The 27,925-nt window shown below is 45.2% G+C and overlaps 1 protein-coding gene across 1 annotated transcript in view; it reads left to right on the top strand.

Annotated features, from left to right (window-relative positions):
• Nucleotides 1–4,293: 4,293 nt before the first annotated feature.
• The window catches only part of BCL2 (BCL2 apoptosis regulator), a 564,244-nt gene continuing 540,612 nt past the window's right edge, over nucleotides 4,294–27,925 (top strand). Inside the window, exon 1 of the mRNA XM_086965219.1 lies at nucleotides 4,294–5,904. Within this exon, the coding sequence (XP_086821345.1) occupies nucleotides 5,317–5,904 (588 nt within the window). The 5' untranslated portion in view covers nucleotides 4,294–5,316. The remainder of the gene's footprint in view (nucleotides 5,905–27,925) is intronic.

The following is a 27,925-nucleotide window of genomic DNA, read 5'->3' as shown; positions in this document are numbered from 1 at the left end:
CCTGCTGCAGGGGGTGCCCTTCAGGCAGGCACCGGTGGGGGCGCATTACAATGGCGACGAGGTCGGTAGTGCAACCCACGCGTGCCACTACCAAACACTGCGAAGAAGGGGGAGTGGTGCCTGCCTGAAGGGCACCCCCTGCAGCAGGGCACAGCGAGCCGAGAAGCCGGTGCACGTCGGAGCCCAGCAGCCACCAAGAGGCGACCAGCTAGCCGACTAAAGCCACCCGCGACGGCCGCCACCAACATGGGCCTCGAGGAATGAGCGGACCGCCCAGAGCCCACCTGAGACGGCCGCATGGCAATAACCCCGCCAGAGTGGTGCACGGACCGGGCGGAGTCCACCCGCCACGACCGCGACGCAGCATCTGGCCTGCCGGCCGAAGGTGAGCCCCTGGGGAGTGAAGTGCCCAACAGTAACTGTGCCAGCAATAAGCAGGACCAGCGGAGCCTACCCGCGGCCTGCCCGAGTCATCCCTTGCCCCCGCCGCGTGGGTAAAGGAAGCGGCGGGGCCCAGAGTAAGCCACGGCACGAAGGGAAGGCGGCCGGACCCATAACCCAACTACACCAACGAGGGGGAGGGAGCGGAGTAGCTAACCGCCTCCCGACCCCCCTCGCGACGTGGTCCAGGCCAGCGGAGCCCACCCGCGACCGACCGGCAGCACCTCCACCGAGGGAAGACACAGCAGCGCCAGCGGAGCCCACCCGCGACCTGCCGGCGGCACCCCCAGCGAAGAAGAGACGAAGCAGCGCCAGCGGAGCCCACCCGCGGCCCGCCGGTAGCGCCTAGCGGGGGACAGTGACTGCAGAGCCAGCGGAGCCCACCCGTGACCTGCGAGAAGCAAGACAGGTCTCCGCCGCGCAGCGTGTGCCTGTAGAAGCTGCAGCGGCGGGAGACCGGCGAAAGTGAGGCCAGCGGTACAACACAGTTAAAAGACAGAGCCGGCGGAGCCCAACCGCGGCCTGCCTCGAGCGTCCCTCGCCAGGGAGGAGTGATCGGAGCGACGAGATCCCCCACCGGAGAAAGCAACTTCTCCCCCGCCCGCGTGAGCACTGCCGAGGCGGCCGCGGACGGGGAGTGAGAGCGAGGGAAGCAAGCGTCTGCAAGCGGCCAGCGCCGCCAAGAGCAAGAGGCGCCCCCACCCCCTCCTCGGGTGCTCCGTGTGAGGAGCGGAGTGCACGGGAGTAAGGGAGAAGCAAGCGCCTGCACCAAGCCAGCGCCGCCGTCGCATAAGAGCACCCTCCTTGTGTGCTCCGTGAGGGGCAGTACACCGTCAAAGCGGTCAACACCGCCAAAGTTCACGCAGGCCCCCACCGGGACACTGAAATAAGAGGAACAACCGGGGCACCCACAAAGACTGCCAAAATTGCCCCCAGCACAAAAGCCTGCACAAAAAAACAAAGGGGATACAAACGGTGCTTTTGAAAGGCCTGCCGGACTTCATCACACTGATGCTTCAGTACATTTACAGTGTTGAACACTAAGGCAAGGAAAAAATCTACTCACCCATATCAGCAGCAACTCCAACCCCCTGTGCACAGAAGCAGTAGAGTGCACACCAGGGAAGGACAAGTCAGGCTGCTCGAAAGATCCAGAACACTGCCACCCAGTGGCCAAAAGTATTACTGCACCAACATCTTTCAGCACAGAAACAAGCACTGCTCAACGCAAAAGAAATTAGCACCATCTAGCGGCAACAGATGGAGTAGTGCCCCAAGGGAAAACATCTCAACGCCGCAATCCGGAAAGCGCGCTCCGCGCAGAAGACAAGGAAGAGAAGACAACAAACACGCACCAGCAAGGAGTCGGCTGATGCCACTTCCAGAGTGACGTGAGAAGAGGCACCAACGCCTCACCAAGCATCCAAGCAAGGACGAAACGTCTGGAGAAAACAGCTGCCAAGCACTGGAGGTACGATCAGGGAATAAGACTGCCAAGATCAGAAGACGGGGAGAGCAGTGACTTCTAGTGGCCACAGGAGATCACCGCAGAATCAACTAACGCCCGCCAACGGTCCGAAGCAGCAAACTTCTGACGCCATCCAAAGCAGCAAGTACCCGACGGTCCACTGCAGCAAAGTACTGGACGTCAGCCAAAGCAGCAAGAAAACGACGCCAGCCAAAGCTGCAAGTACCGACGACACGCGACAAGTGTCCGAGAGCCTTGAAAAGAACGGGCGCAGATAACGCGCCACGTGGCAAGGCACAGCCCCCACGAGATGGAAAAAGGGCACAGGTAACGCCACAGTGCAGTACAGTTACCGAAGAAGACCACTAAGCGTGGCACCCCCAGAAGCCGATCCACAGGAAGATCGCGTACCAAGTATGACCCGCGATGGGTTCTCTAAACCTACTTCAGAAAGTCCGATGGACGACCAAAGAAACCTGCCAAAACATCAGCAGGAGCGGACCGCCAAATGGTCCAGGACGTTCGACATAGTCAAGGTCTCCAAACACCATCCCACGAACGTCACCTACAAGAACCTAGAGAAGAGGGTTCGCGACGCCAACTCAGGAAGCTGAGGAAGAAGGAGGAAGTGTTCCAGTCGGGGACAAACCAGGATCACACATGCAGCGGGCGCGCCCTGCATGGAGGAGCCAGGTCAGGAGAGAAGATGCAAGATCGGACCGAGTGATGTCGCGAAACAGGAAGGGAGAAATGGAGAGATCTGTGTGGCGCGTCTGCCACTGCGGAAAGAAAGGAAGAAGAGGAGAGATCTGTGTGGCACGTCTGCCACTGCGAAAAGAAAGGAAGAAGAGGAGAGATCTGTGTGGTGCGTCTGCCACTGCGAAAAGAAAGGAAGAAGAGGAGAGAGCTGTGTGGCACGTCTGCCACTGCGAAAAGAAAGGAAGAAGAGGAAAGAGCTGTGTGGCACGTATGCCACTGCGGAAAGAAAGGAAGAAGAGGAGAGAGCTGTGTGGCATGTCTGCCACCATCAACAGAAAGGAAGAAAAGGAGAGATCTGCGTGGCACGTTAGCCACAGTGAAAAGAAAGGAAAAAAAGGAAAGACAGGTGGCACCCTGCCACTGCTTGAGAGCAAGGAAGGTATCCACGTGGCCGTTGCCACAGTTAAGAACAGAAAGAAGTATATCCCCGTGGCCGTTGCCACAGTTAATAATAGAAGGAAGTAATCCACGTGGCCGTTGCCACAGTTAAGTAAGGGAGGAAGTAAATCCACGTGGCTGTTGCCACGGTTAAGAGTGAAGAAGAAGTCAGTGCGCAGTGAGTCCCCACAGTGAGCCCAAGGCCAACCATCATTCCACGGCGAACTAAGAGAACTCCAACCGCACCCGTCACCGCGGAGGTCAGCAACAGAAAGATTGTGAGTACAACGGGGCTACCCAAGGGCTTGCAGACTGTTTCCATCAGCACCACCAACCAGGCCAAGCGGACAGTTGTTCCCCTAAACAAACTGAACTCCATCTGCCCAATTCCAAGCAGCGGCGAATTGAAAAGCTTGGCGGAACTGAACACTTCACTGCATCCTCAGATACGTCATTTTCTACAAATGTAAACTCGGAGGTTGAGTCTTTTCATAGAGTAAAAGGGGGAGTGATGTGGTGTCTTAGCGGGGACACGTTCTAGTGTTTCTATGCAATGTAATACAATCTACACCCACCCACCACAGACGTCATGGTGTCACATGACGCTGCCAATAAAAGAGGCTGAGCGCACGTGCTCGCGACCTTTCCTACCACTCATTCCTGGTGTCCGTGTCATCCTTGCTGCGCCTACCATGAGGGCCCAGGGCCCATACATTCAAACATTACAAAAATCATAATTTTAACCGTCACAAAAAGAGAGAGTGCGCGACACAACAAAACCGACTCGTATGAGAACTCGAACGTGCTCAGCGGAAAGAACGAGCTATATGCTCAGGAAAAATTGAGGTAAGATGTCACGTGACGAAAACATTTTGACGTACGCCGTGACGTACGCCAGAGACGCGCGCTTTGGCATGTGATGCACGAATAGGTCAAGTGGCAAAACAAACGCAAGAGGGGGTATTACGCTCATCTACGTACTGCGTGCCTGAAAAGGTTGCAGCTACTGATGTAAACGTATCCTTCCCTTGACTTGCAGGACCCTCTCTGCCTCCGCCATGGCAGCCGAGGCTGCGCATGCAGCAGCACACACACCCCCTCCAAGCTTCCAGGCCGGCCCCTTCCTGGCCACTCCCCTTGCTGACTGCCAGCAGCGGCCACCCTTAGCGTTCCACTCAGCCATTCCGCCAAAAATAAACAAACACGGGCCGACGAGGACTGACGAGAGGCGGGGCGCTCCCGCAGAGCACCCCGGAGCCAGCCGTGCCCCCCGCTCTCAGCCGTAGCCATCAGAACAGGCTCCTACATGCTGGAAAGTTTGGCTCTGATGACAATGAATGGCTGCCGCCGTGCTGGGGAGGCGGCGAGAGCGCGAGACCCTGCTGCAGATTATAGGGCAGAGAGGGAGGACCAAAGCAATCAAAACACACTCAAGCCTGCCTCTAGCTGAGGTACGGTCTGTATCCCAACCCCTGCCTGCACGGGGTGCCCCCTTCTCCCCGCCCCCAGAAGCTGTGAGTGGAACCTGTCGCTAGGTCCCTCCTCTCCCTGGTCCTGAGGCTGGGACCCCGCGACTGAAGCCGTCCTCCTGCTCGTCACTGGTCCTCAGACTCTACTCATGGAGCCCGCCTCCTCTTCCTCTCTGGTCCTGAGATCGGCATACTGATACTGAAGTCCTCCTCACTGGTCCTAAGACCTCCCTGGAGTCGATGCGTGGAGCCTGCAGCTGGTGCCCTCCTCTACGCTGGTGCTGAGACTGGGATTAGAGGGGCTGTGGAATGCCTTATTTTCCTTCACTGCGTAGGATGCCCACATCCCTCCTTCCTTCTGCTATTGCCAGATGTGCCTTTATGCCATGAACTTTACAGTTCTAGGCAGCAGAGAACAGTGACTGTATCCCTCTGCTGCGCGTTTCTGTTGCGAACAGAAGTGCATCGAACCGTTTCTATATGAAGGCAAAGCCTTGACTTGCTGCTGTACACTTTCGTCATGCAGTAGCGCAAAGGCTAATTGGCAAAAAGCTATGCTGAAAATTTAAAGCGAGAAACCACAGTTGCAGAAGTTCTGTTCGAACTGGAGTCTGTGGACTAAAATTTCTTCTGAACTGGAACCCGAGGATGTATGGCATGGTCAACCATTGTGCAAGGCACGACCTTTGGATCCCGCACCTTACACAATGGCAACTGCCCCTCCTAGAATAGTGGACATCTAGGGAATACTTTTCTTTTAAGGGACACATCTTTCTGGAAAAGAGAGTGTTCTCCATCATCATGGAAAGAACGTACGATCACCGGGAGATCGTAGCGAAGTATCTCCACCACAAACTTGCGCAAAGGGGGTATGAGTGGAGGTACCAGGAGTGGAGTGCTCATGAAGATGAATCTGGAGGAAATGGGCCACCTCCAGGACTTCCAGCTGAAGCTGCTAACCCTGACACTGCTGCTGATGTTTCTGTAGCTACTGGTCAAAGTGTCGTGCCCACTGCTGCTCTACCAGCTGTCAACATGGTGGACCACCTACCACGGGAACCACCTGCTGAGGTCCACCGCACTCTACAGTGGGCCACTGATGAGTTCTCCCGGCGATACTGCCGTGACTTTGGCCACCTTTCTGAGCAGCTGCTATGCCCCACACCTTCTGGCACAGCGCGGGCACGCTTCAACACGGTGGCTGAAGAGCTGTTCCGTGACGGAGTCAACTGGGGTCGCATTGTGGCCTTCTTTGAGTTTGGTGGAGCCCTAAGCTTGGAGAGTATCCATCGTGAGATGGCACCCCAGCTGGTCGATGCCATTGCCTCATGGATGACTGAATATCTTGACCAACACTTGCAGCGCTGGATCCTGGACAACGGCGGATGGGTAGGTGGACAGCTCCCTCGCTTAAAGGCATCTGTGTTTCTCAGGGTGGACATTCATGCGCTGGAGAATTTACCATATGAATGAATGAAGAGACTTGTGTAGTGCAATACTGTTAACTTAATCAAGTCTATGCTTTACCTTGCTAAAGAAGTGGAAGCATGCTAGAAGAAATGCCTTTTCAGTTTCCTTTTGATTGGTAGGTAGGGCATTTGGCCCCGGATGTTACCATTGTGGAATACCATGTAATAGGTAACCAGCTTTCCTGATTGCAGCGAGAGCTCTCACTGCATTGTCATCACTTTCATGAAGACTGCTTTACCTGTCAACGCAGTCAGCAAGGCTTTCCGAATGCCTTTCTGGAACATTTTTTCAGGTAGCTTCAAATTAGCTTTCTGGAAGCCTAAATGAATGTAAATGGCCAAATACTTTTATCTAGCACTTAATCTGGTATTTGGAACACTTCTGAACACACCCATTTTACCCATTTGAGGAAATAAAGTGCACAGAGAGCGTGCACTTTTTGTCAAATATTGCACAATTTTGGTCAACTGATGAAGCTGAGATTGAATTTCAATCTTGTATAAACAGTCAAAAGTGTTGTGTGCTCACAAGTTCGAAATGGTGACAAGTAATACCAAAACAGCCTGTTTTATTCCCTTTGAAATTCTTATGTTTTCAAGCCTTAAGGTCAAAAATCCACAGTATCAAAAACTTGACGAATATGCGGCATGCATCTCATTTTGAGAGCGTATCTTTCATCTTGTAGCAATACATTTCTGCTGCAGCGATCAAATATGCAATAACTAAGGGAATTAAGCGTGTCTTGAGTGAAGAAAAAGTTAATGATTTGTTTAGACTTTCGGAATAATCCTGCATGCCACCTTTTGGTTACTTCAAAGCGCAGATGATGTTGACAAAAAGTATTCCTTTATGTAGAGAGAGGAAATTAGAGTCCATTCAAAGTAGCTGGGAAACCATGCCAATTGACCTTAAATCTCACACTGTACTGAATCAGCTGTAGTTTGAAACAATGATTATACTGCTTCACCAGACTTAAAGACAGTGTTGTTTGACAGTTACCCAAAGTGGCATGCTCTGACTTTCAACTGAGAAGGGAATTCTATTTATTTGTTCATATAGTGCAAATCTCTCCATTAGGGCAACAGTAATCTCCCAACATGCCAATCCAAGATGCAAATAGATGGATGCAAATGAATGTATTGATTACGATGTGAAGGGTTGTGCTGAGCATTATGGATTTATTAGTGGGGACTAAAACTGTAGTCCATTTGTTATATTCAAGTATTTTTTTATTTTTTTTGTACTCGTCGTGAGAACAGGAAACTGACCCCTTCTCCCCACTGACCTCACAACACCTCGGAGCCTAATCGGACTCATGTCTCCATTGGAAACTTTGGAAAATCGTACGCGAGACTACATAAAGGTGCTGCAACGTCATACCACAGGCAGAGTAAGCACTTCACAAGTAGTAATTCACAATAACAACGTGCAAATCTTACATGCCTGTTTAGATACATAGATGGTAAACAAAGTATTTCCATTTAAGTGATTCATAAAGTAAGTCAATGTGGAATTAAAACGATCAGATTGAAAGGAAAAAAAGGACGTTTTTTTTATTTACATAACTTATTCCACATAAGTGAAGATTGTATTCACTGTACGAGTTGCTGGGAGGTGAATTTCTTAAGAGTAGGCTCATGGCTACCTAACATTCATGACTGGGCACAATGTTGACATCGCGTAGGTGTAGTAATGTTTTACTCTTTCCAAGAGTTTATCATCATCGTAATTGATCACATCAGGGCGTGAAACAAATAACGGTACAGTGGTAGAGGTGAAAGGGGAGTTTTTACTTGATCGTGTTTCCTTTTTGACACAATTCTGGCCATTCTGTCAAATGGAAAATGTATTCCGACACTGGAATAATTCAACAGTTGGAAGTACCCTTCTTGAACCATTGTAAATTACGCACATGCCATGCAGCTGAGGAAATGCTGAGAAACGTGGATATAGGTTCTTGTATGAAGTCTCAGCTCTCCAACTACCCCCACCTCCTGATAAAGGGGCATACCACAAGGTTTGTGATTCATTTTTAAATAGATGCACCTTGGCACAGGCTGTCACAGCTGTACAAAGCGGAGCCTGACCTCTTAGTCGTGCATCGCGGCTACCGAAGCAGCTACCTCCTCTGGAAGACAGGTAGGCAGTCGTGGAGACTTCGGAGACCGTAGAGAGCCCTCTGCAGGCAATAATTGTGCAGTGCTCGTGTACCTCGTGCCAAAGGAACGTCACGGGAATGCAAAAATGCTCTGTTTATGTAGCTCGCTATGCTGGTGATCGGCCAGCTTGGAAGTGTGCGCAATTTTGGCAGATAATAGTTAATCTGGAATCACAGTCTTTGGGAGTTCAGGAGCAAGGATTTGTAGGAGCGTTCCACATTTACAGCGAATTAGTATCCCCCATCCCCTCCAGTCTCATCTCGCCTCTAACACGTTCCCGTGGTGTTTGAGATCAGGCATGCAGAACCTCCCACGCTTGCTCAAATGTCCCTTCGCATTGTTTTCACAAGTCTGGTACAGAGTGCATTACGTTAGTATGAAAGGCCCCTCAGTACCAATCCCAAATTAACTGTTTAAAGGAAACAGTTTTCCGCCGCACCTCCTCGCTTGCTCCAGTTTCTACGAACCAGGGCAGCTCTAACTCTCCGATCGCCATTGTAGCTTCACTGGGCTTGTTTCCCCTGTTACGTCGGAGCATGGGCAGATCATTTAATACTGTATTTAGTTGTCTCCCATATGATAGTCCCAATGTTCAGTGCAATTCAGTATTTGCTATTTTAATTTCCTTTGTATTAGTTTTGTTAGTTGTAAATTAATTTTTTATTTACAGTTTAGTTTTGATAGTGGTTGGAGGCGCTTAGTGGTTGACTATGCTGCACTCCACGTTTTAAGTGACTCTTTCTAGTGTTTTTTTTTGTTACCTAATTCGCAGAGCAGCCAAACAAGACATTTGTGGCCACTGCTGTAACTGACAAAGGAATTTGTGTGGTCTCAAAGCTAGGATGACTAATTCACTCCAGGTCATTATGGACGCTGACTGAAATTTACACCTACAGATCATTGTTTTCATATGTGTTAGGCTAATTCATTCAATTGAAGCAATCATGACTACTTCTTCTAGATTGTAGTAGCCTATCACGCAAAAGTCCTGGACTGGAAATACTGTCTGCAATCACCTGAAAGGACGTGGTCCCGCTACTCAAAGCTGATTCACTGGGGAAAAACTCAAACCTGATTTGGTATTCAAAGGATGTCAAACGTTTAGCCACGAGGGCAAGGTCCATGCCAGATATTCAGGATAACCATTATGTAAATCATTCTGATTTATATTCATTGTATGCCCAGTTATGTCTTGTGGATTTAATGAAAACCAGGTATAGATCAAATACTGTCGACCAGTAGTGAACACTGATGTACTGTCCTGTCTTCAGTTCAGCAATCAAATTAAAGGAATCGTGTCCTACAATGTGTCCTTAAAATATGGTGCCATAGCAATGCCTCCTTCAAAAAACAAGCCTATTAACTAGATTCAAGGACTTTTCTTCTTTGGTAAAGGAAAACCTTTTGGTTTCTTTACCAAATGCTAAATTTAGAGGAGAATCCACAAGTGGAATTTCATACGCCCTAGAGAAAGTATGGTGGAGAAAATTCCATTGATTAGTCGTCCCTCCCCCCCTACCCCCGATCTATCTCTTCTTCCGGAAATCAGAAGATATGTAGTTAACTACAAACTTTAAATCAGGACCATCATATTTTTAATGTTCTCTGAAAATTACAGTAATACATCACTTTTTAGTCATAGACATGTTAAACTGGAAGGGACCACAAATTGTCTGTCTCCATGTCAGGAGTTACAGCGATGCTGATGATCCAGTGGGGTATATGTAGTGGAGGTAAATCGGAGAACATAAGCTAGTAATGGGGATATTGTTTGTATAGCTTGCCTCAAATCTATATTCGCAGGAGAGCAACTTTAAAGGCGTATTATTTGTAGAATAAAACAGTTAACCTGATGTTTTTAATACCATGTAACTGATGTCCTTGTGATATTATGCAGTTTGTTCTGTTGGTATAACATCATTTTTAATATGTAGTGGTAAATAGGGTTGGCCTTGTCAACCCAATAAATATAAAAAAGAGTCCGGTTTTCAGAGCATCCACAAACATGTATGAGGACAAGTTACATGCAGTGAATTTGAGTGGACATTATTTGTGTGTGATTCTGAAAGCTTGATTGATTTGTACTGTTCAGTTTCCCAACAGACAGCTGGCAACAAGCTAAGTAAATTATGAATGTTCTTTTTGTATATTTTAAAGTCTGAGCTCGATGTCATGCCAGACCACTAAGCAGGCAAACATGAACATTCACTTGTACTACAACTAATATTGTTTTCTCTAATTGTGAAAAATTGAGGGCCTGATTTAGATCTTGGCCGCTGGTTTACTCCCTCACAACGGTGACGGGTATCCGTCTGCCGAAATATAAATCCCATAGGATATAATGGCATTTATTTTTCGGCTGACAGGATATCCGTCAACGTTGTGACGGAGTAACTCATCCGCCAAGATGGAAATCGGGCCCTAAGTCCCAAGACACGCATTCATGACAGAAGTGCATCTTTAAAAGATTAAACAAAGAGCTAATACAAGTGCTATGGAAGTGGCTGGAGCATAGCTGCAATTCACCACTGACGTCTGAAGGAGTCTGGGGGATTCTGAATACTAGTGCTTACTATTGTTGCAGGTTACCTTCAGTTAGTTCAATTAAAGGGATTAAAAGCTGGTGTGTTTTGATGTTCAGCTAGATTAACCCAAGATATAACCTATCGTTGCATTTTTTCGGTCTCGCGCCTAGCGTTGCAGTGCACAGCACTGATTGCACACCGATAGACCTCATGTAGGGGGTTTCAAAACTAACCTAAGAATCGCACACGCTTGTGCGTGTGCTTTTTCTTTTGTTCTACGCTATTGGCCTTTGCTTGCGTCTTTTTAACAAAGACAGCACGCAATTGGCCAAATGCGGGCGCATTGCTCTGCCCAAGGCCTATTTGTGTCGGTTACCCGCACGGCCTCCATGTGGTTTCAATTATCGTGCCCGGACACTGGTGCGATAATTAAAACCACATGGTTCGCTGTGGCGCGCACGCACCACTCGCTGGCTTGTTCTTTTTTTGGATCCATTTCACAGGGAAGCAACTAAAAATGAAAGAAGGAAAGAGAGATTGTGAACTGTTTCTTCAAGTCACGGTTATCAGTAATTCATTTTGGCAGAAACGAGAGCGTTACTGCTAGTGCAGACGTGGTGTTAGGAGCCGCTGCAGTAGGGTGTTATTTAGATATCATTAGAAATTATTTCAGTCACAGCATCACCCATGTTCTATGGTACTTTACATTCTCGAATCTTCTAGTAAGTGCAACCTTCCTGGCTGTGCAAAGTGCTAATGAGCCACATTTGCTGAAGGGCACCCACGTGATCAAATATCTATCTTAACTGACAAATCAGCATTTTTTAATGTTCATTCCTGTGATCCCATCCCTTGCCCCTGCATTTCACCTTTACCTCCAGCCTGTAACTGTTTTCCTTTCCTTGGTATCCTCACCTGTGCTTCACTCACTTCCTTGCACTAGTGTTTTTAGCCCATAGTTCTTTCGCATCCTGCGGTGTCTCACATGCTCCTGTGTCATCCTGTAGCTTTCCTTATGCTGAAGCCCTGTCCCTTCCCTTGGGTTCCCGTATGTGATTACCCCTGCCCCCACAGTACCCCGCTCATTTGTTCGTGCTTCAGTTTGTCTTGCTCTCTCCTCGCCCTATGGTCCCAGTACCCAAATAGCGCCTTGTCTGTCCCAGTTGTTTGTGCCGCTCGAGGTCCCATGCGTGATTACCCCCAACCCTCCCCCGCGTTAGGGTGTGACTCTTTCAACTCTTTCAACTGGTGCATCGCCCTATGGCCTCTTTCTTTTCACCACTGCACGGTCGCCTGTGGATATGCAATGTTTCCTGGGTCGGTTTATGGGGGTGATATTTGCCCCTACTACCTTGATTCTGCCCCTTCACCCTTCCTGCCCAGTTCTATCTCCAGTTATCCTGTTTATGTCTCTGTCTATTTCCTCGGGCATCTGTCTTTTTATCGCTCTTCCTCTGCCCTGCCCCCTTCTTTCTCACCTATTGGTTGGTCTGGTCACTGGAGGTTTCCTATTGCGCCCCCTGTTTTTTCCACAGGCATAAGTTCATGCTCGATCATGTGCCCCTCACGCTGTCCCATTTCCTCTGTACCACTTTTGTCCTGTCGTTCCTCAACAGTCCTGTAGCAATCCATGTAGATGTCTTTGCCCCTATAGCCATCTTTTGTTCTGCCCTGTCCTCACACCTTTACTCTTTCGCAGCGGCTCGCCCGCTTTCCCTATGAGCTCCCCTAAGAGCTCCTTGCAGCCTGTTTGTCGCTTTATAGGTTTCCCCTTTAGTCCTCCGGTCTTGTGTTCCGTGGCACCCCTTACGCTCTCGCGGCGCGCTCTGTTTCCTCGCCATCCCTAGAACCTACCCGTTGTAAATGGATTGACGATGTCCCGACAGCTCTCCGACCTTCTGAATGCACGAGAGGGCATTATATGTTAATATTGCCAAGTGTAGTGGCAATCAACGTATGGATCGGCTAATTTGTTGCTGTTGGTCGTTTATTTAGAGTAGCGAAATAAGAGCTTGAGGCTGACGAGTGAGGTGATGTCCAGGTTAAGAGTTCGAACTCAGTCTAAGCCGCCTCCGCCTTTTATCCTTCGGAGGTCGACGAAACGGGACAATTAATAGCAGTATGAACACTTGTTGGTTCCGGCGCTTAGAAGTCGCCGACATGTAGCTTGTTTCAAATAGCTTTGTCCTACTTGATTTTGCAGGTCTGACAAGCTTTCTCCTAACACTTAAAAAAAAAAATTATAGCACATATTTGCAATGTAATAGGTCTCCCATTTGCAAAAGTTTGAGCTATTGGCATTATAAATGACAATGGCTTTTATCAGTTTTAAAAACAACACATACATTAAATACATTGTCATTTACAATGCTAATAGCTCAAACTCTCGTAAACGCAAGACGTATTGCATTGCAAATGCTTGTTTATCATTGGTAGTTGGTATGCAGGGCCAAAAGTACCTCTAGAGCTTGGTTCTTTAAGATAACTATTTTTTTTAAATTACAAGCCAGAGCTACATTACCCCTAGTTACTGTTGTTTATAGTGAATCTGTTTTTCTGCATTCATGACTTAATATTTAATGCCTGTAACCACGTCCCTGTTGGGTGAAAATCCAGCAGTTTATGGCTTTAGCGGTTACAGATTTACTGAACTCTAAAAAATGTATGTTCTAGGTTTTAACTTTGTTATTAGAATTAGTATGTTTTTTATGGAATTAGCAATACTCTTTGTTAATTCAAATCTTGCTGCCAAATAGCTATGTCTCTATCTTTTGTTGTCTCCTCCTCCTTTTATGAACACTTCTGTTACTCATCACACTTAAGTTTACTGCCCTTCTCGGTATTTCTCATCAAGAACAACCTCTGTTGGGCGGTAATTCTTCGGGTGGCAAGGAAAGCTGGGCCATCCTGTCTGTTTTTATTTTTTTTCTGTCCTGCCATTTGTTTTTCCTAATTCATGTCAAAACTCAACAAGTCCTGTGAGGGTGCTACCTGATATCAAATTTTCGCCCACAGAGTACGGGCCTTTCCTGGCCAGGCAATACACCAAAAGTGTACCTTAATCAATAGCAGAGGATTGGACTACCTCCTCTACCGTCTTTGGGGGCGGGTAGGCTAATGTTGGTTGGCAACTGAGATCCTAGTTAGGGGACTCGGCCCTTTTTACCTGCACTGCTGTAAAAGCAATCTACTGACCTCCTGTGTGTAAAATCATACGTTTACGCTTAATTGGGGTCCTTCATTTCACCTTATTTATGTGTACTATGTAGTGCAATTTGGCAGTTGTGTTGTACGCATGTGTTAAGTGTTACATTACTTGAAGTCCATGTGCAGAGGGATGTTGCCTTCGACAAAGGCAGGGTGGTTGCTGCACAGAATTAAGGTTCTCTTTTTAGTTGCCTTGTGTATATGACAATATGCGTGTAGCATCATGTTTCAGAACCTGATGGTGCATCTACGAGGATCATAGGAATTCACAGTTACATCCTGCTATGGCAAAGCTCTTGAATACTAAGATCTGACCGAATCTCTTTTTGCAGCTTCACTAGAGTATCTCTTCATTCATATCAGCTGAGATATAGATTTCTGCTTATTGGGACTCCTTCCATCATCTCTTTGTGTTTGCTTTGTTCGCCCGAAGTTGGCAGGGGATGCCCAGACGTGGGTTCCTTGCTCACTTTTGCCACTGGATTCAAGCTAGCCTGGCTGATGAGGGGTTTACCCTGAAACCGGTCTCAGGATTCTTGTTTCCGGTCTGGGGAAGACCTGGCTTGGTAGTTCAGGCTGGGCTCTTCCCATGAGGCACAGGGTGAAGACTGGTTTGCATATGGCCAGCTCTGAACTGGAATGGTGAAATGAGCTAAAGAATGATGATGGATTCAACCCAGATCTGTGACTGGGGGTGAGTTTCTGAAGAGTTTCAGCACTCTGTCCATCATCTCTTTGTGTATGATTGGGATACCTGACCATTATTCCCCAGTACTTATCCTCTGACCATCTGTGGCCTTCCCCTTCCCTCCGAGATTTTGGGAAATGCCAGACACCTTACTCCGGAAATCGACAAGTCTACGCTGAAATACATATTCCTCTAACTCGCAGGTTTGTCCCCATTCGTTAAATGTGTACAAAGTCTGGAAAAGTGGGCCCAACTCTAACCAGAGTTGGGCCATATGTATATAATTTAAGTAAGCTAAACCTTTTAATAACACTGCCTTTTGACCACTACCAACTTCAACTTTATACTGGCTGTTATCTAGGACTAGTAAAAAGAAAGAATTCCTCTTGGTACCTACTTCCTAGGATAGAGGCAGGAACACAACATTCACCTCCCCATTCAACAAGAATTACAAGTTGACAAAATAAACCCAGTAAAAATGAAAACGTATTGCAAATATTAGAAAAAGGCACACATTTAATTATATAAAATTAATAGTATTTTCAATGCAATAAAAGACCATTCTAAATGTTCCATGCATAAAATTGTTAAAATAGGAAAAACACAATAAATCCAAAGCACTTGATACACTCACAGTATCCTTACACAGTAAGGAAAACATATACCTTAGAAATAAAGAGAGAAACAAACCAAACAGTACATTTTGTCATTCAATTTCACACATTTATTTTGGACACATTTTCCTGGAATCTGCTGAAAGATAAATTCTTATAGTGTCTACAGATCCAGTGGCCTTCATGATTTATGTGAATATTGCTTCGACGCGTTTCGATGGACTAATGTTAATATCTCATCTTTATCAAGACAAAGTAAATAGAGACTCTCTTAAAGTCGCACTTATATAGTTGCACCTTAAAATAAAACCTGAAGCACATGGATATGTACCTTCCCTTCGCCAAGGTCAATGTTTAATTGAGACTAACAGTCTTCAGACGAGGTTAAATCAATTTTATCCCTTGTTGAAGGAAATGTAAATTCTCTTTCGGCTCGATCGTCGGCCTGTAATGATAGACCACACATTTAAGATTTTGTGCTTAAACTTCAAGGGTCAACTCCTTGGATATACAATTTTCTTCCCAGTGGCTGTTTCTATTAAAAAAAATATATATTTTTTGCGATTATGCCACAAAAACACCATGCATCAAAGCAGGAATGGCAGCCGATTATTTATTTCCCAAAAGCTTGTTCCTATTGGTCTGTCTATTACCAGCGTATTTGTGGTGTCTGTAGACCTGCTTTCCTTTGCACTGGTATCCAGGACTTCCTTGTACCTGTCTGAACTTCTAGAGAAACCTTGCAACATGAGGTGAGTGTGGCTTCAAAGATACGTGCTTCATTGCCCTGCAGAAGATATTCCAGCACTGTGAGAGTGTTAAGCCTACACTAGTTTCACCTGCTGCTTAAATCCCTGAGTGGTTTAAAGTATGACTTTCTCAGCCACATAGGTACACAAGGGTTTCTCCCTTTCACCATAAGTCTAAAGGTGGTGTCCCTTTAGGTGAGTTGGGTAGTCCCAAGTCTTCAACAGTTTGATCCATCCTAGACCCTATGGGTCAGGATATGTAGTGGTTTAATATGCAGTTGGATCTTAACCCCATAGGTCAGTTCCTGAGCTCCAAATAATGACTATTGGATCCAGCTGGGGCTACAAACTGCCTCTACACCTGGTCCTCAAGGCTGCAATCAAGTGTTCACCTATTAACTAGACACTTGAACTTTAGCTTGCTAGCCATCCAGTAACTCCCATTTGTATTGCATTGGGAATCATAGGTTACCTTGGTGTAGTGCTTTTTGAGTATTCTAAATATTTTTGTGCTTTTGCAATTTTCTTCCATGTTGCCAGCAGTCTTGGCTCAAGCAGCAAGGGCAGCTGTGAAATTAGGACCAAGGACAGGTATATAGTAAGTATAATTTGATGCATTTGTCACATTCTGTATGGAGCCTCTGTTCACTGAGAACACTGCAATAGAACTAAGATCAGTGTAGCAACAGAGCTGAGGACTCATAAATGTAGTCCAATAGGAAAACATTATCTCTAGGCCCCCATGGTATTAGTAGTATAGATTTCAACGACTATAAATCTGTTTGTGATCCTATTCTGAACACAAATATACAAAAACCTTTCAGTTTAAGTAAAGCTTATTCTTGTACCTATTTAATTTTTTCTATATGTAGAAGATCCAGGATCCTACTTAAGAACCAGATGGTGAATTTGGTGAAAATCGCTGCAGAGATAATAGCATACAGGCAGGTATTAAGACTGCAGTTAGCAGGCACCTATATGTTTTTTTAGCGCATCCCATTGGTAGTCATTTCTGCAAACTCTTAAGTTTCATGATAACTTTGTGGAACATTCTTGGATGATTGCTGTTTTTCCAACTTCAGTTTTTTGTGACTTGTGTGCATCAAATGGCCTCCATTCAGCGGTCGCACTGCTTGCCTATGTACCTGCCTGCCAGAGTGACTTAATTTTAACATAGCTCATCTCGAGTGGAGAACCTCCACAACATATATGGCTTTGGTACACCAGGTGTGATGTTCTCTCAGAGGTCCGACTGTTCCTTTATTCTAAAACTTTCTGCAGAGTCTCAGTCTGTGTGAAATCATTTAAGTGAGACAATTCTCCATCGCGTAGTTGACCAACATGCCCTACAAATGGATATTCTGGAGGACTCTATCACTGGACAGCACTCCCTCTAATGAAGACTCCATTGAGTGGAAGCCAAGTCTCTTGCCTGTGCTGGTGGTGGTATTTGGAGCAGCTGAATCAGAGTTTTCCCGGTAAACTTTTTCAAGTTTGATTGAAAGTGGACATTTTTAACTCTTTCCACATTCTCTTCTGCATGCTGTTAATCATTTAGCGCATTTTTATTCATCATGTTGATTTAAAGCCAGTTTATTAGTGTATTTGCCGTATTTTTTCTTTATAAATACATATGTATATATCTTTTTTTTATCATATTTTTTTTATTGTTAGGGTATCCCTGATCTGCAGAGGAAGCCAAATCCTTGACATGGTACAAGAAACTGAATGGCTTTTATAAGATTAAAGAAGCCGTTGTTCCCTTTTCCTTATCTTAGTGGGTATTCATAATTGCTGGAGAGTTTAGCGATGATGTCTTATCAGAGTCTTTGTGAACGTTAATGAACTGGATGCAGTACAGATATGAAGCTAAATGCTAAAGGTTGAAGAAGTGTATTGTTAAAGATATGGCCTCTACACTGACGGAGTTTTAGTTCTCCATTTTGCTTTGAGCGCAGCTGTACTGTAAAAATTATGTCTGGGAGACGTGCTACACATTTCATATGGACACACTGTTCCCAAATTATGCTAAAAATCACGTCCCTTAGTGTCTTAATTGTTCCATGCTGATGTCAGTGAAGGGTTTCAATTCCCAAAATCATGATTACACAGCAGGGACTGAGACTTCCAACAAAAAGAGCAGGGAGTTTGGATGACTTTGTACGTGCAGCTTACTACCTAGTGCGTTTTAAATTGTTATATTTTTAAGTCTTGTTGAAGAATGCATAAGCCATGTTCAAAGCTGTTGTACTAGACACCAGCGTTGGCAAAGTCAGTACTTGTGACTTTTTGTTGGTGTGGGGAATTGGTAATAGCTGGATACCTTTGTGTGTGTGTGTGTGTGTGTGTTGTGCCCAGAATTCTTAGAAAGAACATCCCTTAAAAAAGCAAACCTTTTGGATGCAACAATAGGGAAGCCAGTATTCAGGCACTGTGCTCAAGAGACTGCAAAGGCGGAGTTCTGATATATCCTTAAAGAACAGAGCTCTTCTAAAATGGAGTCACAAGATTAATTTTGCGTTGTAAGTGGTGAACCTAAAAGGCATTCATAACAAAACTGCATAGTATATGCGTTTGACAAAGGGCCAGTTTTTATGTCGGAGCTTCAGAAAGACAGCAAAACAAAACCATATGAATACACAGTGATGATTAGTGACATGCACCTTGTGTATTTGACCCGTTAAGGCATCAAAACAGCACACACTTCCTAAACAAAAAAGCCGTAACTCAGCAATTAAAATGTAGTTTCAATAAAGTAAATCAAAGAATACCAATTTCTCTCAATCTAGTGGCATACCATTAGCCCCTGCAGTTCTGATGGGGGCCCCGAGCTCTGGGCGGCCCCTCTATCACTGTGCATGGACGGGAGCTCCTGGCCTGAAAGCTCCTGACTGGGGCACGAGAGGGGGTCTCCTCCATGTACTTTGCATGGGGGGTGGGGGGGGGGGGGTGCAACTTAAGTTTTGTAACGCCACTCAGTCACCGGTTACTTGGAATGTTACATCTGCTGTCTCACAGAAAGTCTATTCAATGCCTCGTCACAAAAACACAGATGGGACAATGCTACCAGCAGTAAACTGTCATGGCCTTGGTGAACAGCACACTCAAGCACTTGCAAACAATGAAAACAAGCATTTGCAATGCAATAGGTCTCGCATTAGGAAAGTTTGAGCTATTGGTATTGTAAATGACAATTTTTTTATTTAGGTTTTGTTTTTGAAAATAGCGAAATTAATAGCTTTGTCATTTACAATGCCAATAGTTATAACTTTCGCAAATGTGACACCTATAGCATTTGTAATGCAATATGTGTTGTATTTACGTGACTTACGTGTATTGATATTACAAATAATAATGGCTTTTAATTTTTTTCCAATAATTAATACTTAAATAAAAGTTATTGTAATTTATAATGGCAGGGGTGGGTGAGGGGTGGGTGCGGGGGTGTGACGGGGTGCGGGGGTGTGATGGGGTGAGGGGGTGTGACGGGGTGAGGGGGTGTGACGGGGTGAGGGGGTGTGACGGTGAGGGGGTGTGACGGTGAGGGGGTGTGACGGTGTGTGGGGGTGTGACGGTGTGTTGACGGTCTCATATTACTTTTTTTTTTTTACATGTAAGAGATGTTTATTTACGTTCTTGGTGGAAGGCTAGTAGGACTCTGGTAGTGAGATCCAAGCACTGAAGTTTCCATCGCGACTTGACTGACCTTCAAGGGGTTTAAAAGATGAGTGCAGCCTCACAGTAATGTGAGAAACAGCTAAGTCATGCTCCTCAAACCAGCCATTGAGTTGAGTGGTTGGGTTTCCGAGTTAAAAGTCTGCTGCAGACTCTGTATAACAAGAGGATAACAGGGAAACAAAGGTGTCCATCACAGGTATAGTTTAACAGTTTGCGAGGGATGATGTAGTGCAGATCCTCGTGTAGGTTCGTGAACTAACCTACCCCATGTCTGGAAACACAAGCTAGGTGATACTTAGACCACTGGTCACCAGAATCCAAGAATGGATATTTTGTGCCCGCTTTGTCACGGTCTGTCACATTCAAAGATTGTGTTCATCACCAGGAATGTAGTTGGATGGGTACCATGAGAAACCTAGCTAGTGTTCCATTCCGCGGCATCGGATGGCAACCTCTCACTCCCCTGAAACTGAATGAAAGCAGATGCAGCACTTACAGCCCAGTACAAAAAAGCACTCAAAGAATCTTGCCATTGTGAATAGACATCCTAGAAAAGAAATTGTGTTCGTAAGTTTTGAGGACTGACAATGCTTCATCTTAAGCATTGTTTCAGTGCGCATTGTCCTTTCTGTTGAGTTACAGATTTAGCTGTGAACGCTTAACCGCCAATCATGAGTTGGCTCATGTGTGCACTTTTGTAACATGGTCTTATGATTTTCACTATTCTCTTTTTTCATTGCCATTGCACTGCATCATTATTTCCTCTGTTACACGATCCACGCCTGGGTCTTAAAATCATTTCCCTGCCCCATACTTTGAATTTAATAAACATTTTGCAATACAGCCATTACATCTTTTATTTTCAATCATGTTTGCATTGCATCGAATGTGCCGCCGCGCTGCTCGCGGCGACCCGGAAGCTCTTGGCCGGCCGGCCAATCCGCTCGCGGCCGACCGGAAGTCCCGCCTCCCGAGGTCCGCGAGCTGCCGGCGCATGGAGCGCCCTGCCGTCCGGTGTAGCCCGGGTCCCCAGGAGGGGGCCGGGGAGAAGGAGGAGTGTGGCGCCTGTTGCGGGGCTCCTCTGACCTGAGGGAGCCCCGATTTAGATGAGGAGACGCGCCGTGAGGAGCCCCGCCGGAAGAGCGCAGTTGGTGAGTGGGGCCCAGGGCTGATGTGAAGTGCGTGCGTGCCTGTGTGTATGCCTGGGGGGGGGGGGGCGGAGTGTGCGCGTGCGTGCGTGTGTGCGCGAGGGAATGTTTGTGCGCATGCGTGACTGTGTGTGATTGAGAGAGAATGCGAGGTAGGGGATAGTGTGCCTGTATGTGTGCCGTATGCCTGCGTGTGCATGCGCGCGCCTGTGTGTGTGTGTGTGTGTGCGTGCGTGCGTGCATGCAGAGGGGTGGGTGCTGCCTGTGTCTGTGTGTGAGCAAGGGCTTTGCACCGCGCATGCGCAGCTACCAGGCGCTCGCTCCCGAGGTGAAATCTGACCTCGTCAAAGCGCGCGTCTGGTAGCTGTCCACATTCCTAAATACGGGCCACAATAGGTCTGAAGCAGACACCTTCAATGCTCACGCATTGAGGGTAGGTCTGCTCGACCTAAAAACAATTAAGGGCTGAATGTAGCAGACCCACTCTCTGTACTTATTGTACTTTTTTGAAGAATTGATGACATGAGGATTGCATGAAAATAAAATCCGTCCTTAGGCAGATCTAAAAAGCATGATTCTATCGTCAAGGTGTTAGTAAATGTTTTTCCTTTAAATATTATAAACCACCTACATTATACTTGGACTTCCTAACCCCCTGACATACCCTTTGCGCTCAAGTAGGGGACGCCAGATCGCTATCGCACTAGGCTCCGCTATGCAAAATATCCTAATACACTGGCGTACCACCACGGTCCCCTCCACTACAGGTTGGGTCCATCGACTGTGGTGTGTACTAGGGATGGAGAAGATGTCGCTTACTCTTGCCGGGGATATAGATCAATATGAAGAGCTTTGGCAACCGTTCCGCTCACTATTGGTTACTGAATTTAGAGCACTTACCTGCCCAAGGTACCTTCGCTTGTTGAGACTCACCGGTCCCGAAAGGGAGACCTCAGGAGGGGGGGGGACAGAGGAGGTATATGACAGGATTTGACGAGAGGAAGCTGAGAAGGACAGTTCGAGCACTGGACAGGGGGGCGAGGGGAGGGAGGGGCAAAGGGGGGTTGGGGGGTAGGGGGGCCTTTCGCCTGGTTGGCATTATGTTTTACCTCATGTCTTTCCATCTTGCTGTGGGTTGGGAAGAGGTTGGACTACTATGCTCATTCTGTTGAGAATTCTCATAACCCTTCCCACGTTTATGATTGATGAGGGCTATGTAATACTTGCATTGAATACCTTGTTTTCCAGGTGCAGATTTCAAATAAAAAGATTTAAACCTAAATATTATAAACCATAACACCTAAGCCCCACCAGGGAGCCCATCAGGTGAAGCATGTCCATCTTCTATAACACTAGAAGGATAATGTTGATACAGTAATCAACAGTAAGACAGAACCCCATTAACATTTCCCCACATTGTGAGTGTGATTTTGAAATGGGTATTTTTTTCCCGCCAAAGATTGGGTGCGTTTACTAATATCCAGTTAAAACTCTAATATGGCAGAGTAGTAACAAACCCTGACTGGAATATGTGCACTCCTTTTACAGTCATCTGCGCTGAGTGAAAATCATTGGTATCCTGGCGTAAACAGTTCTACACAGCAGTGAAAGTACTAAGCAAAAGGAGCTTTTTACAGCTGTGGAGTGTGGTTATGCAGACATCCCGTTCTAATTTTGGTTACACTACCCACAATCCGAAGGAGACGTTCAAATTAATCGTATCTCCTGCTAAGTCTTGTGGATATACAGATATCCTGCTCAGCTCTGCAATAAAGCCTTGTTCGGTGTATTAACAGTTCAAATTCTTTGCCACAGTTTGGCTTACTGCAGTTCAAATCTGTGCAGCATTTTGGCTTTTTTTTAGCCTAACGTTGAGGGGACGGGTGAGGGTGTTTACATTTTAAGAATATCAAAACCCAAACTCACATCATCAACCAAAATAATTTTCTAGAATGCTTATTGTTAGGGAATGCGGTATTGAGCAAAGAACACTGCTTTGTTCGCAACAATGGATGGCCTTTTTTTTTTAAAGTAGATTGTGTAAATTGTATTCATATTGCGCTTACCACACCTGACGAGGATTTGAATCCCGTTAAAGCCAATGACAATAAAGCATATTTGGCTGACTGACCTGCACTTAAACTGGAGATTGCAGTGCTGCGCCAAAAAGTAAACATTTGACTCTCTGCGACTTAAATAATAAAAAGAAAATAAATTGTTCAAATGCATGACTTATTGAAAATAAAAATACATCTAATAGTAGATTTATGTGCCTTTATTGTGAAGAGGATATTTAAGTATAGAAGTGTATTTTTGTCTCATACATTGATGTACCACGTAAAATAAACAAAATGTTAATGTGAAGACGCCCGTAAATGCAAGTGTGCTAGAGCATTATTTTGTACTGCTCATGCAAGCAAGTCATAGAGGGACAGTGATGTGCCCAACATCGCAGAAGGTGATTGGACTTGATGTATGAAAACACACGTCATATGTGTCCTTCTGTTGTTGTTTTTTTCGTGTTTATATTTTGTTCATTAATAATGGCAATTTAATATAACTTTTCATGGTTGATTGTGTATTTACAGGCTGAATTAAAATTATTGTTAAAACAAATGTTATATAATGCACATGAGTGTGTTTATTAACGTCTTATAGGGAGTGTGTTTATTAACGTCTTATGGTTATGCCACATTTTTTTCCTCAAAAGCATCTTAAATAAGATGGATGCCATCTCTGTCACTTATTCCTGTTCCCTTCCTGCGTGCATCTTCTCCCCACAGGTTCTGCAGAGCACAGTCAGGCTGACGTGTAATGCTTTTTTCCACTGTTATGATTACATTGCTTTCGATAAACTTTCTCCTGTTCTCTATGATTTGAAACATTATCAAGGTCTCTTCCGTTGTGCATACTAGTTAATTCATTTGCTGAAAGTTTCATTGTTTAAATGCTTCATATTAGTTGGAACATCTCCAGATAGTATCAGTATAGAGGGTTCTGAATACGTTTTTTTAGAAATGGGATGGTGCTTATGTGTTAGGTTACATTCCTTGTGTTCTGATTTGCTAAAGAAATGATACTGGTGTTCAGACCACAATAATTTCACAGTTTTTCTAATTTGTTATGCGAGAATTGTGCATAAGAACCCCTTGATTTTAGGGGTGAGCCAGAAGACTTTCCCGTTCTACTAGAGATGCTTTCCGACTTCTTTTTGATTTTGCAGCTCATTTGGGACTTAGAATAATTCTGACTTTGCATCCTCTGTATAACCTTGTATTTAAGAGTCTTTATGGGATTACACTGTATTGCAATTTAGAAAAAGTTTTATAATAAAATCCTTTACATTTGTAATGATCTAGAATTCAGTTATTGAGTGGACCCCATTACTTATTTGAACTGTTTTACTCTGATAATCCATGTTCAAGCCTGTTTTATTAGTTTTATTCTGCTAATCAATGTTCAATTCGTGCCTTAACACATAATTCAACCCGTGGGAGTATCATATTTGGTCAAATTGTGAGGTGCAAAAGTTTAGGGTGTTCAGATTTTGGAGTATGGTTTTCCCCACACTTCCACTCTACCAAATTTTGCAGAGAAAGAGTATCTGTAAAGTATGCAGCATAGTTTTTCGTCCGTTTGTACAAAGTGGAAAACAAATGAGAGCCTCCTTTAGAGACTTTGTAGTGAGAATCACAGACTATCAAGACTAAAAGTGTGAAACAGCAGTAAGAGTTGCCAAACAGCAAAAGCGTAAGACCATATATAAAGATACGTTTTTTTAGCAACAAGTGACTGTATAAGGCCACAGACGAACCTGCAGAATACTAGGCAGCATGTGGCTGTATAAGACACCTAGAGTTGTACAAGAGGACTTGGTCCCTCGTTCTGTCTCATTCAGAGCCACCTCGATTATAATTTTGCATACCAGAAATAGCAATAGAAATAGCAATACCAGGAGGATTGGTGATTCTAGTATAGAGAACTGCACCCCCCCCCCCCATTCCAGGTGTCCCACTGTGGAATGATTTTGAAGGTTTTGGGGAATGTATTCATGCTGATTGTTTTGGGAGGAGTATTGAAGTGGGCATTTATTTATGGGGTTTGTCATTTGTGAGTGTGCAGTCTTAGTGTTTTTATCTCAGAGGAGTGTTAACCCCTTCGGTGCTCATGACGAGCTGAGCTAGTCATGAGGCACAGTGCTCGTGTGCTGATGACGAGCTGAGCTCGTCATGACCACATCCATTTCCATTATGGTCCAGCACAGCAGGGGAATAAGTCAAGCAGCCAAGGTGTTAAGGGAATGTGGTTTAAGGTGGTGGGCGTACATTTCGAGATAGCACAATAGATTATTTGTTTGTATTATTGTAGCGTGATAATGTTGAATCCCTGTGCTCTCAAAAGGGTTTTTCGAGTCAGGGAAAAGAAAGGGCGCTCAGCTGACTGTGGACGCAAAAAGGTTTAGAACATGAAAGGTCAACATGAGGTGCAAAAGGGTGAGGGGAAAAAGCCCTATAACCCCCCAGTTGTGTGATGGAAACAACCAACACACTACAAAGTTACAACTAGATACTCATGCACACAAAATTATAGTGTTAGAAAGGTGTGTCAGTGGGGACAAATGTACATTCTAAACGAAGTCAACAGAAAAACAAAAGGGTTTCTTGTTGGAGTTTGTGAGAAATCCGGTCTTTTTATTATTCTCTCAAGCAATCCAGCCGTCACGTGTTTCGTCGCATATAGGATAATCTTCCCGCGACTCCTCAGGGCTGTTTAAGAGTGTATGTCACTTGGGAGGTCGCTCCGACGGTGATATTTCCGACCTGGCAGGGCCCAAGACTCGAGGGATGGTAAGCCAGAAGGGTGAGACAAAATCCGAAATGGGGATCGAGAGTATGGGTCCTAAAGGTCCTAAATGCTTAGTGTTGCTTGAAAGGTTTCTTCTTCAATGCGCCAGATGTGGCTCATATGCAAAATGCCAGTGAAATGTTTTGAAAACGCCTGGCCCCGCAGGAAAGATAGTATGCGCCACTGGGGAGCTGATAACTCCTCGTGCTGTCAAAATTTCTGTATTTTTTCTTGGTAGGTGTACAATCCTGCGGGTTCGTCGTGTTCCGATGGCGGAATGTTGAATCCCTCCTTTCTTTTTCTCTCTGAATCTTAAAAAGATCCCTCCCAAAAATACATTGATACTTTAAAGCTGTTGCCAAAAACATAATTGTAAACATGCTTAAAAAATGATTATCTCCCAAATGTGTGAAGCATCTCTTCTCTAAACTTCACTGCAACAAATAAATGCAAACAGATAAATGGATTAACGTAATGGATGCAGTAGACAAATTATCAGATACCTTAAAAAGCAAAGCTAAACGCAAGCACACAAATTCATAAAGACCTCACCTGCCACCTCACCTTCATGAATTAAATGATATGTCTTGTGAAACTCGAACTCCTTAGTTTACAGCTTATTTAGCAGATTCTAGTTCATGGAAAGTATCTTCATAGTGTCAAAACAGAGTAAGAGTCTTCAAGCAGCTAGTAAACATACATACTCCATCTAATCCAAGGGCCTGAAATGTTATCAAGACTTTTTTTAAATGTCAAACATTTATTTGACAAAGGTATTTACTTTCAGGGAACTGTTGAAACATAATATCAGGTGATATCACTGGCTGCCATGTTTGTTTTATAAAATCCAGTTTGGAAATGACCAGTACAATGGTTTCCTGATCCTTAGAGCTTGATTTTTAGAAATTGATGAAAATCAAAAAGAATATTTTTTCAATCAGTTCAAATGAAAGAATTGCATTTTGACAGTTGGGGTTGCCTGCAGTGGCACAGAGTCGAGAGAGACTCTCAGTTTTTTTTATCAGGTGTCAACAAGAAAAGACCCTGGCTGCGTATGTTCCACGTATTTCAGCAAGTAGTATGACCATTTAGGATAGATTCTCTGAAACAAATGTTGCTTGTTCGTTTGTGAAGGGCCCACAAGCACTGAGCAATTTATAGTCCTATTAGTGGGCTGATGATAAATGATTTATCTGCAAGATAAGGTGATTTGATAAGGGTCGCCAACTGTAGTAGAGGCCTGGGAGCAGCAGATTATCATAGTGACTTACTGTTATTCTGAATATCGGAAGCCCAAGATTTGTAATTTTTGGGAAATGTGTAATGTCTTCTACTACAGAATCAGGCTTGGTTTTTATTAATGAGGCAGGTGATGAATGTTATCTGGATAAAAATAGTTGAAAAGGTAAAATGTATCCAACAGTAGGATTGACCTAACTGGAACAAAAGAAATCACGGCTCAGGACAGCTTATTGTGTGAGACATTATTGCTAGCTGAGTGTGCCCTAATGTTGTTGTTCAAATTAAGGAGTTTGGGAAGGCTTTAGCTTCAATCCAAATGTTGTAAGTCATACTGCACTAAGGACCTCATTACGATGCTGGTCAAAAAGCAATCCGGCTGACTCCCTGTCGGAATCGTTTCCAACCAACCGGGGTTCGGCGAGTCTGACCGACCAATTATGATGTTTCCGAACACCATTTGGTTGGACTCCCATTGACTTCAATGTAAGCCTGTGTTCTGACAGACAACACAGGCTCCCATTGACAAAAGAGTGGGTTGCGGAAAACCTTTAACCCCATGGAGCCTGCCACACTGTGCGTGGTTGAAGAGAGGGGTCCCATGCATACCCCAATGGGCCCAAACCGGAGGCCTCTGGGTGAAGGGGCCTGCAAAGGGCTCTCAAAGTCAGTTTCTGACAACCGTTTTGTGTCGGACCGACCAATTAGGAAAGGCTGTCCAAATCTGACTTCGAAATACGTCGAAGTCTCGGAATGCCAGTCGGAACCGAGTTGGAAAGACCAAATGGTTACCTTCTATCGGAATTGGTCGGAAATGTTTCCGAGTAGGTCGGAAATATGGGTTCCGGCACGGGTTAGGAAAATTTGGATGCCGTTCAGAGCCGTTCTGGCCAACATCATGATGAGGCCCTAAATTTTGATTTACTGTTTTGGCAATTGCGGCAACATAACTACTGTAATGTGTCCCCAAATAAATTATACATATACCCATGTGCAGTCAGGTGTGACATTATATGGTAATTCTCCCAAGGAAGACAATTCATAAAGACTTATTTTGTCACTACATTAAGAAATTGACAAATATCGCT

Source organism: Lissotriton vulgaris, chromosome 4_1, assembly GCF_964263255.1.
Source record: "Lissotriton vulgaris chromosome 4_1, aLisVul1.2, whole genome shotgun sequence".
Lineage (NCBI taxonomy): Eukaryota > Metazoa > Chordata > Amphibia > Caudata > Salamandridae > Lissotriton > Lissotriton vulgaris.
This window is presented reverse-complemented; position numbering and strand designations above follow the sequence as displayed.